Source organism: Meriones unguiculatus, chromosome 17, assembly GCF_030254825.1.
Source record: "Meriones unguiculatus strain TT.TT164.6M chromosome 17, Bangor_MerUng_6.1, whole genome shotgun sequence".
Taxonomy (NCBI): domain Eukaryota; kingdom Metazoa; phylum Chordata; class Mammalia; order Rodentia; family Muridae; genus Meriones; species Meriones unguiculatus.
The window spans coordinates 72,007,955-72,025,592 of NC_083364.1; the positions used below are offsets into that span (position 1 = coordinate 72,007,955).

General features: G+C 37.5%; 1 protein-coding gene across 3 annotated transcripts in view; it reads left to right on the plus strand.

Annotated features, from left to right (window-relative positions):
• Positions 1 to 17,638, plus strand: part of Gbe1 (1,4-alpha-glucan branching enzyme 1) — a 262,697-nt gene that overhangs the window by 22,171 nt on the left and 222,888 nt on the right. Inside the window, exon 1 of one of the 3 annotated variants that reach the window (XM_060370625.1) lies at positions 8,771 to 8,808. The exons of the other annotated variants lie outside the window; for them this stretch is intronic. Coding sequence (XP_060226608.1) covers positions 8,786 to 8,808 — 23 coding nt within the window. The 5' untranslated portion in view covers positions 8,771 to 8,785. Of the gene's footprint in view, positions 1 to 8,770; positions 8,809 to 17,638 lie in introns of those variants that run through there. 3 annotated transcript variants of the gene reach the window in all.

Here is a 17,638-nt window from a genome sequence, read left to right on the forward strand (position 1 = left end):
GTCAGGTTCAGGGGCCCAGAAGCAATGGAGTCAGGCAGTCAGTTAGCTACAGACTATGGCCTGGGAATTGTGAGGTACAATAAACCCTTTTCCACTTGAGTTGTTAAAATCAGGTATTTGTCACAGTGGTGAAAAGTCTAACTTACATGCTTATGATTCTTGAACTGTGTGAAATTGTGCTATATCTAATAACTTAAATGTCCAGAGAAGGATACCTGGAGAAAATTAATCAAGAAGAATTTATAATGAACTGTTTTGAGGGAGTGATTTCTGCAAAAGGAGTCAAAGGCCATGCATGGCAGCTCACCCCTGTTATGCTTTAGAAGCTGTGGCAAGTGGTTAATGAAAATTTAAGGTTTGCTTGGGCTATATAATATGAGAACCTATCTAAAAACGACTTTTGTGCATTGGATAAAGTAAAGAAAAGTACCCCAAAATGTACATAATTACTAAAAATGTGGAAATTTGCTTTGGGACAAGGCTTGAATTTTGGCTTTGCCTTGGGAATGTTTTGTTTAAAAAGACTATAGTTTTTCATATGTGACAAAGGAAGAAAATGTCATTTTGTGCCAGAGCTGTTCTGAAAAGTAACTTAAGTAGAATATGTACTTAAGGCATTCATTGTGTTTCCTGGCAGGTACTACTCATGGAAATGAGACAAAATTAAGATATGAATTATACAAATTATAAAAATATACATAAAATAAAAGACAATAATAATTATAATACTTACATTAGTATGCTTAATATAAATTGAGACAAATAAAAAGAGTGCTCTTATTAGGAGTCTGGGTTTAGTGTTTTAACTTGAGCATGAAGAAGTTGCCCATATGGTTTGCTTAATTATGTGAGTCTTGGTTCACCAATGCCATCATTTAATTTCTTTTAGACTCCTAAGCATCTTTAGTTGTGAAGGAAGGAGACATTGTTAGAGTAGTAAAATGAGTCTTGTATGTTTTGGGCTCTCATCTACCACTCTCAAATCCTTGTGAGATACTAGAAGACCCACCATTGATTTGGAATTGAAAATTTATGGATGAGGAGGTAGGCAGATCTTGGTGGCAGCTATAGTCTGAGGAATGTCACTGGGATATGCTGGCATTTTACTAGTAGGCACCTTTATTTCAGTGGGAACCATGGCTTTCTAGAGAGTAAAGGCTTTGACAGTGCTTAGCCTTCAAGAGTAAAATAGTCACAGTTTTCATGATAGGCTTCAAGTGTGTAGTGGAGAAATGGGACCTTCTGTGGTGATAGCTGATGGATCACAATGTCTTTAGGAATGCAGTAGATTGGCAGCATGCTGTGATCTTATTTCTTATGGCAGAAATTTTATATAGGTTCAACAGAAACTTGACTTGTGTTACAAGAGCTCTGTAATAATGAAGGACTAATGTGTCATGAGAGAAGACATAGAATACCTACCATAAGTAAATACTTTAAATTCTGTTGTTTACTTGGAAAATGCTGAGTCATATAGAAATTAATAAATATGTTCTCAGTTATTCCTTGGGGGGAAATCCATATGCAAGTGAGATCAACTGTGATGTACAAGTGAAATTGTTTAAGTGAAATTGTACCTTGATCATTTGGGACATTGACTTTTTTTGTTGTTGTTTTTGTTTTTGAGTCTTTTGAGTCAGGGTTTTGCTTATGTATGGTGAGCTGATCTCAAAATCATGGTCCTCTACATCAGCCTCCTGAATGCTGGGATTATTGATGTGTGTCACTATGGGCTGATCCTCAGTAAATTAACCTTATTTGAATTTGGGTCACCATGAGTCCACTGGATCAACTAACAAATCCCCAATCATTCTTCCTATTTCCTGATGGCTGCAAGAGGCCTGTGATTTTTCATAATTATTTATTATGGAATGTTAACTATGTAGGGACACCAAATGGAAAGCCCTAAACTGCCATTCGCTAACAGAAGATAAAAATGATATCTGGAACTACATCCCTGGCTAAATCCAGAATATTGGACTCTTTTCAAAGTCTTGAAGGGAAGCAACAATAGAGGTTACTGAAACATCCTCTTGATTTGCTGTGTGTGTGTTTTTTTATTTTTATTATTTTAGAATTTTATATATGCATACATTGAAATAGAATTGTATACTGTTCTCTTCCCCATTTGACCCTTCCAACTTAATCTAATTTCTCCCAAAAGCTTGTCCTCTTAAGTTCATTTCGTTTTTTTTTTTTTTTTTTCCCAGAGCTGAGGACTGAACACAGGGCCTTGGAGATCTACCACTGAGCTAAATCCTCAACCCCTTAAGTTCATTTCTTCCTCCCCCTCTCTTACCTCCACTACCTTTTCCTCCTCCCACTCCTCCTTCTCATCTCCCCCTTTTCTTCTTTGATAACTCACTAAGTTTAATTAGTCCTGTTCATATGTAGATAGGTATGGGCAGTCTACCAGAACACTGGCAAGCTACCATTTACAACTCTCTGTAGGGAAACTAATTCTATTTCTCCTCCATGTATAAGCTGCCAATAGCTCCTCTGTGAGGGGTGAAGAGTGGGGATAACAATATGAGGATTTTGGCTGGCTTGATCTTTTGTAGTTTTTGTGCAGGTGGCTATACTTAGTGTCAGAGAAGTTTCTTTTTTCAGTGGGCAGTGGTCAATGCAGCAATGCTCCACTGATGAAAGCACAGAAGAGACTAAGCTGTCATCCTTAAATAGTGAGTCTGTATAACCCCTTCTCCCGCCCTACATATAACTGCTGCAGCATGGGCAAGAGTGGCACGAATTACTGTCTTATAGACATGACATGGATGTTGTGCTCATGACTTGCTAGTTTTATGGATGGATCTTAGAGGACTATCATAGTAGGACTTCAATATAGTCCTTTCCATGTGGCAACGATTACTTGGAAATTAAGAATAAAATTAGTAACAGCAATGTAGACTTTCACAATTTAATGGAAACATAACAGTTTTCTTTATCACTATCAAGACATGGTACATTGGGATGTCAGTCATCTGAATATCTTGAACCTGTCACCGAGGGCCACTATATGCATAGACCTAATGATTCCTTTAAAACTGGTGGTCTACATGAAGTAGTAGGTGGCTTAGCAAGACTCACAAGTGATAGATGGTGATTTCTAAGCTCTGAGCTATAAAGCTGATTATTTTGCAAGTCTTGGTTAAGAAACATGTCAAAGTACTGGATCAACATTTTAGAGTCTATAGCTTTTATTTTCCAGTGTCTACTGTATAAGTAAGGGAAAAAAGAAAGAAAGAAAGGAAGGAAGAAAGAAAGAAAGAAAGAAAGGAAGGAAGGAAGGAAGGAAGGAAGGAAGGAAGGAAGGAAGAAAGACACCACACACTTATTTCGAACAACTTAGCATCAAGCTTCTAATATATGCATCTCTTTATAGCTTTTTGACCAGAGTTTTATGTTTAAATTATGATTTCTTTTAATTGAATATTTTTAACCGGACAGTAAACAAATGAAATTAAATATTTTCTATACATATACTAATAAAAAATTAACGTAGCATTTAAAAATACAACTCTAGCTTAATGAATTTTATGTAAAACCCATACAATTATTTTGGAAATAACCTGGTGTTAGTTGCTTCTCATTTACTGTGTCTACTGGTATTACACAAGTAAAATCAAGTTACTAAAATAGTAGATGATGCTAGAGAAATTTTTATAGTTTTATAAGGAAGGCAAAATTTCCAATATTCCCTCTTTGTTTAAGTGGAGAAACCAGCTGTGGTTGGGCTCTGGGAAATTGCTGAGATTCCTTCAATGAATCTTTGTTCCTGGTACTCTTCTCTGTAGTATCCCCAACTTCATTGGCCCAAACTTAAAAGTGTTTCTTTCCTGGGCACACTTTTTTTTTTTTTTTAAGATCTTCTGTTCTGATTTTTTTTCCATAATTTTATTTTTCTCATTAGTTACATTTTGTTAATTCTGTATCCCAGCTGTATCCCTCATTTTTGTTTCCAGTTCTCACAGTATATGTTGTTAAAGTAGATAGCAGTCTGAATGTTGTGTTCTCTCTGCTCTGTTCCCTTTGAACTTAGTTTTGCACAGACCTCACAGCACTGGCTACATGTAGAAAAGTTTATTTCCAAATTGTTAAATGATGGCCTTTAATCTTGTTTCTAATAGTGATCATGCTCACCTTCGTGTTCTTGCATTCTGAGCTCCCACTAGAACCACCCTTTATTTTAAGCTTGGTTGATTTAGTACTCTAAGCCTTTCTAGCTTGCTTCAAATGTCTCCAAATTCCTCCCACACACCACCTTTAAAGGTTTTCTGAAGTACTTGGACATGTATGGAACCCGAGACAGCTGCACTGCTCAGTAGCAGTTTTGTATGTTAGGCACATTTCATCACTGCAGCAGAGTACCTGGAATATACCACTTAAAGGAAGGTTATTTTGGTCCATTGCCTCAGCTAATCGTGTCTTAAGGCATGTTACTTTCAGGCCTGTGGTTGGTGACTTAGAGGATCATGTTGAGATGCTAGTAGTGAAGCCAAACCCACTTTCTCCATGAAGAATGGAGGTAGAGAGGATGAAAAGAGCTTGGTGGAACAATGCACTTTTCAAAGGCACAGCCCAAGTGAACCTACCTGCTCGAACAAGGTTTTACCTATTGATGAAGTTAGCCTACCAACTGAAGACCAGGTCTTAAAAAAAAAAAAAAAAAAAAAAAAGACTTTCTTGAGGATACTGTGTAGCCAAGCTCTAACAGTGCTAGGCTGTTAACATCTATAGTTGTGTTACTTAATTTGATTTTGTTCACACAGGCATTCCTACAGAAATTAGGAACACGTAAATATCTTTGAGGATTAAGGATCTTAGACTTTAGGCTGTTAAGGGGAAATAGATGACACACTGAAACAGGATTTATTAAATTTGCTTATGAGAATAATATTAGTGGCTGCACTGTGGGTCATTCAGATGCTTAACTTCTGAGTTACCACTTCTAGAACTGAAGGAGGAAGAGCTGTTCATATAATTCTGGAAGTCAGATACAGGAAGAGTGTGTAGACAATAGGTGTTCCTCCTTCTTACCAGGCCCTACTGTAACTGGAAGCCTGTTGATATTATTTATTCATGGCTGTGTTCTTAGTGCAGAGGACCTCGTATGAAATGATAGAAAATGAGACCAAGGTTCATGTGAAAGATGCCTAGCACAGTCTGCTCATTTTGGCTCTTGGTCTATGCTTTCTTTCTTTTCCAGGTTGAAAAAAAAGTCTCATTCCAACTGTGATGATACATAAAAGTCCCATAAGCCACCCTGTACTTGAGTGTTATCGGAGACCTGCTGTCCTATCGGAAATGTAAGACTAGCTACGGCAGTGCTCATACAAGGTAGCATGAGATAAAAGGAGAGATTGATTGAACATAGCACAGTTGGAATGATGAGCCAGAGACTCAGTTTATAATTACATCTGTTTCTAGACTGGCCTTCTGAAGCTTCTCATGGGAGTGATCTATATGAAAAAACTGCGTGGCTTGGTCCCTGTTTTGTTTTTATTATGTTTCTGTGTATGTCTTAGGGATAAGGAACCAGAGGCTTCCTGCCCCACCTTCCTCTTTCAGAAATTAGAATGTGCTTATGCTTCAAATTCCTCTCCTAAATATTGGCAACTAAGTGATCTTAGCACTACCCTAAACTGGTTATTTACTGTTTGCTGCATTTCCTCTGTCTAGTTTCTTTTGTTGTTACTACTTTGCCTGTTTTTACATTTAGGAGAAAATTGGATGCTCTGATTGCATATTATTCTGTTATCCATCTTTGTTAGACTAGATCTATGGCCAGGGTAATTAGGAGGCTTATGAATATAATTAGAATAAATCAGTTTTCTCTTGCATTATTGTAGTCCTACTGCACGCCTACTCAGAGAGTTTCTCCATCAGAAATTACTATTTTTTTTTAGAAATTTTAAATTACTTTTGATACATTTAATTATGTTTAAGATGACAGCTGCTTTTGTTTCTATAATATGTACATGGACCAGATTCTTGTTCGAAGACACATTTTAAAATTCAGACAGTTTGACACTGTCTTTTTTTCTTTTTAGTATTGTCGTATTCCTTGGTTCATTTGCAACGCTTTATAATACTTATGATGCTAAATGTTTATACAAATAAAATAGATACTATCAGGAAATGATTATTTACTATAAAGGCAGTAATTGGGAGAGTAATTGCTAATTGTATATAAGTAGATGAGAGGATTCTAAATAATCACTATGTCAGCATCTTTGAAAAGCATCTTTTTTTCTTGACAGTTGTGGCTGGGTGTCAATGTTAGTGAAAAAAGGCTACATAGCAATCTTTACTTAGGAGGCCATCAAGATAGGCTGGAATTATGAGAAACCAAATGTCACTTCAATTTATTCAGCATGAATTCATCATTTAAAAAGAGCTTAGAAATGCACTGTCTACGTTTTTCTTGCTTTTTTTTTTGGTCCAAGTTTTATTTTATATTGACATTATTCTCTATTGTACTTTAGCTTGAAATTCGGTAAAGGCTTTTTCTAATTTGATAATTCCACTGAAGACCTTTGACATTGTGTTACCTGATGATTCTTTATCTGTATATATTCAAGTGTAAACGTGTAAACTAAGCGTTTAAATTTAACAATTCTTCATTGACACTACTTGGTAAGTCAGCATCTGTTGGCTTATAGATCCTCCAGCATTCATGTGATAATGAAGGACCCCCCCCCAAAAGGGATTAGTCACCTGTGACTGTTTAGTTTGTTCTCAAATGATGGTTTAGGTCTGAGGTCTTTTTTGAGGGTGCTATGGCAAGCATGCATATCAAGTGAATGTGTGATATTTGTAAAACTGCCATTAGGAAATTTTGTCTAGGAATCAACCACACTTGTATCTTTATTATAGAAATCAAGTATCCTGACCATTAATTTCCTCAGTCTTATTAAATGTTACCATGGCCATATTTCAGCCTTACAGAAGAGAGTAACATTAGCAGCCCTCCCCAATATAGCTACACCTTACTTTTTCACCCTTAATTGCCACAGTGCCTTGCTAGGCAGGACCATTTTGGTATTCACAGCTAACTAAGTAAGCATCTTCAGCTACAAGCAGTGATCTCTGTGACATTTGCAATAATGGCTTTGTTGGTACAGGCTGTCAACACAGCTTGTGTAGTGTGTCCTAGTGTTGCCTAGCACCTTCCTTTTATAGCTCTTCTATGTAGAACCCTTTGAGTGGTCTCTGATTCTGCTTCTCCTGATAGAAATATCTTGAAAAGAAAACACACTTAGTCTAGAGATGGGACATTTTCATACATAATCGGAATGTGTCTCAGGGTGTACTGAGGTCACTTTTAAGAAAAGCAGCAAGTAAAGGACTCAAAGCAATTCAGTCACAATAAAACACCCCCACAAAGAAAAGCAGAAACTCTAGACATGTATTAACAGAGGCTGTGACCATGAAAGGAGAAATAGGATTGTGTTAGAAGTAAACACACCTAAATTTCATCAAACTTTGAGCATGAGATATAATTAAATTCTTGATGCGATTCATTTTATTTCCTGAAAATTTTCAATAAGTAACTAAATAAAACAATAAAATAAATAAATATATAGAAAGGAAAAAAAAGAAAAAGAAAAATATCCTCTTGATAAGTTAAAAAGGGATTTTGCATAAGTAACATTTAAAACAGTTTGAGGTACATAGAGGAAAATGTATTTATTTATATGCCTGTTCATGACCACTGTCTCCAGAAACTGGGCCCAGAAGCAATCAATTTGGCAAGCATCTCACATGCTGTGATTTTGTCTAACATTCTTGTCAAATGCAGAGAAAGTACTTTGGAGGGTAGTTTTAAAGGCTGATTCTTGCCTGTGGGGGATTTTTGTGACACTTGTCTAGGTTAGTATCAGTGTTCGGCTTTTGATTATTTGTACATGAAGACCTACTCACTTTTCCCCACAACCCCAACTTAGCTTTGCTTTCATTTGGGAAACTTACTTTTTGCTTTTAGTGTAAAATCCATATTGTTATATAACAGTTGAAGGCATTAAATAAGTGTTTGCTACCTAATTGTATTATGGCTCCAGAAGGATTTTTGAAATCTTACAGGGACTGTAGAAATCAAACAAGAAAATTTTGCAAGAGTTTTGGGGGACTTTTTTTTGCTGGAAAAAAGTTTTTTTTTTTATATTTGTTTGTTTTTAGTATTTGTTGTTTTGATAAAACTCGTGGTTCTCCTTTTTTGGCTGCAAGGATTCAGAGGGCAAGTGACTGTCAAAACAATATAATTTTAATATACATCTTGATACCATAGAGCTGTGGGAAATCACTGAGGATGAGGACGTTAATGAATACAACGTAGTTGGAAGCATTTTCCTTTTTCCTGTCCAGAAAATTAATAAGGAAATGGTGGTAAACATGCTTTTATGTGGTTTTTAAATCTGTTTCCTCTTGAAATGCCCTATATAACATATTTTGAGGGCATACATTGATATTTCCCAGAGAACGAGTCTTTTGTTGTATTCAGGCTTCTCTCAATTACAGCCATGCTCACTGAACCAGTGCAGCAACTTAGGACTGAGCCTGGTGGAGAATGTCAAGCAATTTTTTCTCCGCAGCTGTTAGGCTGCCCATTTCGTGATGGATACAATTATTACTCAGGGGTTGGCTCTGGTAACAAGTTAAAGGGAGGGAGTTTGAAGCCCAGCCTTTTCCAAGGATTAGAAATACAAACATCAACACAAAAAGAAAATCAAGGGAGTGCCCAAGTACAGCTTCCACTTTGATGCTGGGAGATCATTGGTGAGGTGGTATGACAAAAGCCTTTCCTAGCAGGTGAGCAAGAGGGGAGCAGACAGAGTGAGTGGCTGCTGATGTGCAATTACACCGCTGCCTCCCTCTTCTCTGGGAGGTTTTACTCAGAAATGATGTTACTCTTGAGGCTGCAGAGCTGCCATGTGTGCTCTGGTGGTAACCAGTCTTAGAGGGGAATGCGCTCATCATGCTCCAGTGCCCCTGCTTCAGTGTTTATTGTTTGCCAGGGTGTTTTCCAGAATCTTGCTGAAGTCAGAAGAAAAGAAGGGAAATAGGCGTTGAAGCAAACAATAATAAAATAGATCTATCACTGGGATTTTATGTGCAACAGGCAGTGAAGTAATTTAAGATACACTTCACTGTTTGTTTGTTTGTTTGCTTGTTTAAGGGGAAAAATAGGAGGTGGATAAACGGTTTATTCACTTGTCCTGTTGCTATTGCCGCCTTCTTTATGTTTTTTCCTTTATTCAGAGCTGAGTCTCTGCATGTCTGGGGTGAAGTGGAGTTCACATTTTGAGAGTAACTCTGGAAATCCACGGGACTTTACATGTTACATCCTTGAGGAAGTGATGATGCCAGAGAAGGAAGGGTAACAGGGGAGATCTCTCAGACTGTAATTAGCTGAGCACAGGATAATCCATTACCTAGTATTTTACGTTCAACAGATTTTTACTCCTAATATTCAGGTGCTAGATTATATTTGAGTTTTAAGTAGATTATACATATTTGAAATTAGGTATGTATACACATGTAGGTGTGTATACATCCATGCTAGTGAATCGTAGTCTTAAACTATAACAGGACTTAAAACTATTACAGTTGATGTATACGTGCCTGAGTGTATTCATGAGCACAATTGCTTGCTTAATAAACTCTTGAACATCAGGAAAGGGCATTGGATCTTCTGGAACTTGAGTTATAGGCGGTTGGGAGTTTTCATGTGGGTTCTGGGAACTGAACCAGCATCCTTTGCAAGAGTAGTAAGTGTTCATAATCTTTGCCATCTCTCCACCCGGCAGTTAGGACTTTTATTATAGTTTTTTGAACAGCTTTTTGTTAAAGTAGGCAATAGAAAATATGCCCAGCCATTATGTATTTATTTATTTATTTTACATTTATTAATAAGCTTTAAGCACTGCTGCTGGGTGGATATCCATCTATTCTAACCTCATTATACCAGCCTGGCTACTTCCCAGCCATGTGCCCCATGCTACTTGCCATCTTAGTCTCGCCTTGGCTGTTTCTGCTTCGTCTTTTTCCTCAAGGCTGCTCCCTCCTGGCAACCTCCTCATGGTTCCTGGCAACCTTCCCCTTCTCCTTGACCTTCTCTTCCATGCTTAGCCTTTAAACTTCAAAATTTTTAAAATGAAAATTTAAAAATAATAAATATTAAAAATAATAAACAGATACAATAAAGAAAAAATTATTACAGATTAGTTACATTCTGTCACAAAATCTCCAGATACCTTGTTTCCTTTAGTTTGTATCCATATCTAAATACGCAACAGCTATTAGTGGACAGTGCTCAGTAACTAGAAGTTATTATACAGAAGTATTATTTCTAGCAACTAAATTTTCCCATAAGAACTCAGAGAATTAGTAAAAGTGATTTGAAGCTGAGATGCATTAATCATTGTTACACATCATTATTATGAGAACGACTATTTTTTAAGCTTCTTTAACAAAGTTCAAGAGATATTTTCTTTTTAAAGTTCTGTTGCTGCCAATAATTTTCCGAGGGATCTTGGACAAATAAATTACCTTTTCAGATTCCTAGTTTCCTCTTTAATCAGTGAGGCAGAATTTATTCCCATAAGAGAATAAAGATATTGCTTTAGACCACTCAGCATTGTGCTGGATGGATAGTAAATGCTCAGTAATAGAGAACAGCTCTGAATGACTGCAGATTAAGATGTTTTCTCCTCTCTTCAGCATCCCATGACTTTGTTTGTACCTACTACATTAATGAATTTTGTACAAAAGAGTGAGAATATAAATTTGAAAACAAACAAACAAACCCTGCTTGGCTTTAGGACACATACATGTATTTTGTGCTGGTTAGTTTTTGTCAGCTTGACAACAAACCTCCACATTCCTGGGAAGGAGACTCTCAACTCGGAAACTGCCTCCAATAAGTTGGATTGGGGCATGGTTGCTGATTGTTGTAGGGGGGCCCAGACTACTGTGTGTGGTGCCATCCCTGGCTACATGGTTCTGGGATGTATAAGAGAGGAAGCAGAACACGGCATTGAGAACAACCAGTAAGCAGCACTCCTCCATGGCCTCCAGCTCCTGTTCCCAGGTTTCTGCCGTGTGCTATGGCTTGTGACTTTCCTGGAGGATGAACCGTAACTTCTAAGGTGACTAATCCTTTTGCTCCTTTAATTGGTGTTTATTGCCACAGCAGAAAACATTTTAGAAGATCAATAAGAAATTCATAATGTTGAATGATTATCTCATTTTGGAAGATTGGCCTTAGGGTTTTGTGTACCTAGCCTTGGGGAAAGTTGTCCTTAAGCCAACCTGGAAATTCTCCTTTGTTATAAACAGGCTGTAGTTTTAACTATGAAGATTTCTCTGAGGTTTGTTGGTGTACTTTGGAAATACTGAGGTGGAAAACTGTTGCATATGAGTGACAGGTGTTCTTGATGTACTTATGATTTTATCTTACTGATGTTGCAAAGACTGAATCTAATCGTGGCATTACTCAGAAGCAAAGTTGGTACTACCTGAATGGGGTTTAATTCTGAGTTTTGCTCCAAATCTGTTTCTAGCATATAATCTTTGTTATAGTCGTTAATTTGTTGTAAGAACTCTTCATAATTTGGTAAATAAAATTTATAACTGTTATTCTATATCCAGGTTGTATTGTAAACTGTCGAAGAATGTTTTCTAATAGCATTGCAGTATCTCAATCCCAATTTGGGTATAAATTAAAAGCATAGAGCCTGTATTTTGTAAGAAATAATGTGCCATTACATACAGGCCACTGTGCCTGCCATACTGTACCTGTTCTTTCAAGGCTATTATGTTTGACTGTGTTAGGTCGTTAGTTATAGAAAGAAATTTATGGAGGTGTGTACGCAGGGCACATGAATCGGCAATATAATGTGATTTTTATGGATATAGGTATAAAGCTTGAAGTTTTATGTCTTAAAAAAAATCTTGCCATATACTGGGAGTGAGTGAATGTGAAGACTGTTCAATATCGGTAGTTTTGCAGCAGACAATATTTTGAAACTATCGTCATCCACTGTAAAGTCAAAGAACTATTAGAACTTTTAATAGATCTTTCATATACCAGCACTGTTTGGTCTAAAATATGTTTTTTCCCTTTGGATATCAATGTACCTGAATTAAAATATATCTTCTTATCATTTTTGATGTGTATTATAATAATAAAATGGGCCTATGTCATTATTACAGTGAAAATTAATACACTTATACTATTTCTAATTAAAAAAAAAAAAAACCAACAAAAACAACTTCAAAGCTCAAACCTGGCTTCCTGTCTGTAGCTTAGCAAGTTTATATGATTGGGAAAGTGCCGGTATGCACTAATTTTCTGATATTAAGTGAAAAAGGTTAGTGTTTGTTGGTTTTCAATCTCCTGAACAATAAGCAGAAATTCTCTGTCAGAGTGCTAAGCTAAGTAGGGCTAAGTATGGCTCAGGTTTTGTTGACTATCAACACAGTACGCAAGCCTGGTGTCAGACTGTTAAAAAAAAAAAAAAAAAGCACTGTCTTCCCTTTACAGCTTAGTTCAGGATTAGTGTAGCATCTCCTCCCAACATCCAGTTCATGAGCAGTCAAAGTCACCAGGGAGGCAGCCACACTTTGTGACTTATTTTTATTAAGCATAGTTATAGTACATGTTCAAGTTTTTCACCTGAGTTTCATGATAATTTCATTTTTGATCATATGTATAATTTATATAGCAGATTATTTTCTTCAGTCGTTCAGATTACTTACTGAAACATTGAAACATACTAAGAAATGAATAATTTGTTACAGAAGTTTAAGTCAGTTAGAAAACTAGAAACTATAAAACTTGATATTATAAAGTGCAGATTAATGGAGGCAAAAATACCTATTTAATTCCAGCTTCACCAGTTAAATTGACTAGCTTCATGAGATGGCTCAAAGTGGTTACCCTCCTTAGTTTTCCCAATATCCCTTCACTATCTTGATTCATTACGAAGCTTAATAAATTGACATATGTGGCTCCTGACAGCAATGCTGAGAATATAGTGAGTGCTCCTGAATGTGCCAGTCCGTAAAACACTGTGCTATTTACTTTTTCTGTTGATAGAATATTATTATCATGTGTTTACTATTCCTTTTACATTCTCTAGATGCTTTATATTCTGCATTTTATTTTAAGATAAACAGTTTAAAATTGTGATATGTGTGTGTGTGTGTGTGTGTGTGTGTGTGTGTGTGTGTAAAGAGTATATATGTCAGGTGTCTGAAATAACTTTCAGATCTGATGATTATTTCTTTCTTTACTTTCTTGGTTGGATCAACGTACTGTACAACTAAGGACAAAAGAAGCTTGGAGTATGGAGTATGTGTTTATAGACCCTTATTTGGTATTTCAGTTTCAAGGAGAAAAACCCCAGACCTCCATGTTTATTTTCCTCAAGGTCATATGGCTGCTCTTAGGTCCAGAGTATGTCTTTTGGCTCCTTAAAATGTCTCTGCTTTTGTCTTCTATGATGAGCATAAGGTTTTTCACAGTGCATTAGTAATGTGTCATTCCTATCAAAAGACAGGAAGGAGCTATGCACAACTACTTTTAATATTTTCATTGGTCCAGCTAAATTCAGCATAACAACAAGATTTCAGCAGGGTTTTGGGAGCTTGGAATTACGTCTCACCAAGTTGGACGGCCTTGCACTCTCAGGGGCATCACAGCCTGTGGCCTTTCTCTGGTGCACACAGCTGCTGTTCTCCTGGGATTTCCAAACAAGGAAACTTGAACACAGGAGAGCACACTGCTGTTTGAGCCAAGGCTGTTGAAACATGAAGTCAGAATTCTTTGTAGAAATCAGTAGCCTAAGACTGTGTTAGCTCCTGTTTCAGATTACACAAGAGAAAATAAACTGAAAGGTCAGTGGAACAGTTACAGCTCTGCCCTTTTCAGTGGCAATCAGCAGAGCATGTAGCAGAGGCATGAAAAGGAGCGTGACTCGAAAGAGGCCTGGGAAAGAACTGGCAGCTTCCCATTGCGACAATTCCTGGTGCTCCCAGGAATGACCAGATGGGCCATCTCACAGGCTTTACCTTCAGTAATTCTGATTTATTGCAGTCTGAGGACTTTCTTTTTCTTTTTTTTTTTTCCTAGTTAGGCAATCATGTTTTCACGTTGCCAGGAGACCCCAAGAATTTTAATGTTGACCATTAATCATACCTTAGTAAACTGCAAGGGCAATGCATTATTAATTTGCTCACAACCAAGAGACAAGGCACAGTGATTAAAATTAATTTCTGGCTACATTTTGTTAATTTATTATAATTAATTAATCTGTTTAGAAGTCAAAATATGTTTACATTAATGGCTATATAGTAGGTGTTTCCCTGTGCTTCTTCAACCATGTAGGATTATCATTCAAAAAGTAGAATTTTAACAGTAAATATTTTATAATGAAGAGAAATGAGTTCTATATGTCTTTTTAAAGTAATATCATCCAGTGGACTATATTTAATGATTGTGAATTAAATACAAATATTTCACTAAAAAGTGGAGCTTTTAGACGTGGAAAGATTTAAGCAGTGGTCTCTAGCCTTTTCTCAAGTATGGCTATGTGCCAGAATTAGTAAGAGTGTTTAACAAACAGTAGCCACTATTTACTCTCAGGACACTATTGTAGGTTAGAACAACTCTACTTGTTAAAGGACAGAGTTTCCTCCTGAAAATTTTAAATATGTTTGGTATAAGCATCATTTTTCTCTGTTATCAAAGAGACTATCTTAAAAACTAAGTTTGACTGTATGCTAACAGAGAAAAAAATGTTTAAATAGCATTTGTTTTATAATATCAGAAAGTAAGGAATTAACTATTGTGGTCTTGTGATTTTTTGTTTCTGTATGTGTGTGTGTGAGAGAGAGGGAGAGAGAGAGAGAAAGAGAGAGAGAGAGACTGAGGCAGAGGGAGGACCCAGCTATCACAGAAGTATGCTTGAGTGCCAGAATACAGAACATGTGGAGGTCAGAGGCCAGCGCTTGAGAATCAATTCTCTTCTGCCACCCTGTGGGATCCTGGAGTCAAACTACAGAGCTCAGGTCAGCCTCACTCCTGAGCTGTATCACTGCCCCTGAATGGGGATGGTTAAAAGTTATATTTTAGAATATAACATTGTCTTGTAATTGAATTAATGTTTAGGTTTTGGCTAAAATTAATATCATAGAATGGTTGCAGCTTTTTGTGGTTTGGGATTTTCTGATTCTTCTTATTTTTCATTTTGATTTTCAAGTCAGGGTTCCTCTATATAGCCTGGGCTGCCCTGGAACTTGCTCTGTAGAACAGAGGTGCAGTCTCAGGCCTGGATACTTGCAGAGCAATCCCTTTGCCCACCAAGCCTCTACCTCCCTGCCTCTATCAATACTTTGGGTAATGCATTCCTATGCTTTGCTTTCTGCTTTGCTATTTTCACACATTGCCGAGTCTTATCTCTGCTCACAGTGGCTGGTGTATGCTGGACATAAAATAGATGCTCTTGAAGTGTGTGAGAAGCTGGTGACTAATGCTGGTTGCTTGTCTGTCACTTTTATTAACAAAGTGGTTCCAATTCTGCCATTTCCAGGTAAGAGTTAAGAGTATATCTTTAAAGTGGATAAAGGTTGGAGATGTTCCTGGAACTGAAATGGAATGTTAAAAATTCACACATTTATCTTGATTAGGAATATTTAAAAATAAGGAACCACATTGGTATGGTTTGGATATAAAATATCCTTGTAAAGGTAAATATGGATGGAAGGCATGTTGAGCCTCATGAGCAGAATTTATGTTCTTGTGAGCATGCCTTTGTAGCTGTGGGACTCTGTTATCTCCCACCATTTCAAATGTTCCCATTTTGTTCTTACCTGTGCTCTGCCACAGGATTCCAGTCTTATCAGAGGGTGAACTAACAGGGCTATCTAGCCTTAGACTTGAAACTCCAAAACTGTGAGCTAAATACCTTTCCCTGTACAGAAATATTGTTTTTAATTTAGTTAAAAGTAATTTTTTGACAACTGATACATGTAGACAATGTTTTGTGATCATTTTTATCCCCCATCACTATCTCTTATTCACCTTCCACTTCTGGTGACCCATTTTTCATCACAAATTTTCCTTTTCCTATTTTCACTTTGATGTTTATTCGTGCAGGTATTGCACAGGTAACTACATCTGCTATGTGCTCATGATTGCAACATTGAAGTCATATCCAGAAGACAGCATTTCGTAGCGCTCCTCTCCATCACCTGTCTTTCACTGTTTTTTCACGTGCCCTTCTGTGGTGCTGCCTGGCTTAGTAGGGTGTGTTATAGATATCTCATGGAATCCATCCACGTGTAGCTCTCTGTTTATAAAGTTAGTTACCGCAGGTATTTTGTTGTAGTAACATAAAGCTGACTAATGCAAACATGCACCATGATGTCAAAGTTTAAATTATTTTTAGTGATCAGTTTTGTGTAGTAGGATTCATTCCAGTGCTTTCAACATTTTCTGTTTAATACAGACTTCATTAATTTATAGACCCAGGCTAGTTACCTCCTAGTTACCACCCTTAAAACATTTCTCTGCAAATTGTAGTGGTGTATCCCAGTAATTCTAGCATTGTGGGAGCTGAACTACTGGGTCTTTAGTTGTTGTTCAATCATTGCTTTTGATTGAGGGATATAAGATAGTCATTGTAAAGTCTTAAGTGCTAACCTGTCATTTGGCAGCCTTGATATTTGGATACTTATGTACATTGTGGATATTTTCTCAGGAAGAAGAGAGTTTCCGCTAATCATCTATATAGATTATTTTTATGTTGCAGTGAGAAGACACCATGATCAAGACAGATTATACAAGAGCTATTTTGGACTTACAGTTTCAGAGGGTTAGAAACCATGGTGGCAGACCAGGGGTAGCAGGGGTTGGGCAGCTAGAGTAACAGGAGGCATAGAGACAGCCCTGGGGAGTTCTAGAGTAACAGGAGGCATAGAGACAGCCCTGGGGAGTTCTAGAGTAACAGGAGGCATAGAGACAGCCCTGGGGAGTTCTAGAGTAACAGGAGGCATAGAGACAGCCCTGGGGAATTCTAGAGTAACAGGAGGCATAGAGACAGCCCTGGGGAGTTCTATAGTAACAGGAGGCATAGAGACAGCCCTGGGGAGTTCTAGAGTAACAGGAGGCATAGAGACAGCCCTGGGGAGTTCTAGAGTAACAGGAGGCATAGAGACAGCCCTGGGAAGTTCTAGGGTAACAGGAGGCATAGATACAGCCCTGGGAAGTTCTAGGGTAACAGGAGGCAAAGAGACAGCCCTGGGAAGTTCTAAGGTAACAGGAGGCATAGAGATAGCCCTGGGAAGTTCTAGAGTAACAGGAGGCATAGAGACAGCCCTGGGGAGTTCTAGAGTAACAGGAGGCATAGAGACAGCCCTGGGGAGTTCTAGAGTAACAGGAGGCATAGAGACAGCCCTGGGGAGTTCTAGAGGCCTTGGAAGCCTAACACACTTCTCCAAATACACATCTCCAACAAGGCCACACCTTCCAATCCTTACCAAACAGTACTGCCGGGGGGGGGGGGTTCTTTGTATTCAAACATAGGAGCCTATGGAAGTCATTTTCTTTCAAACCAGTACAACACCCGAATCTATG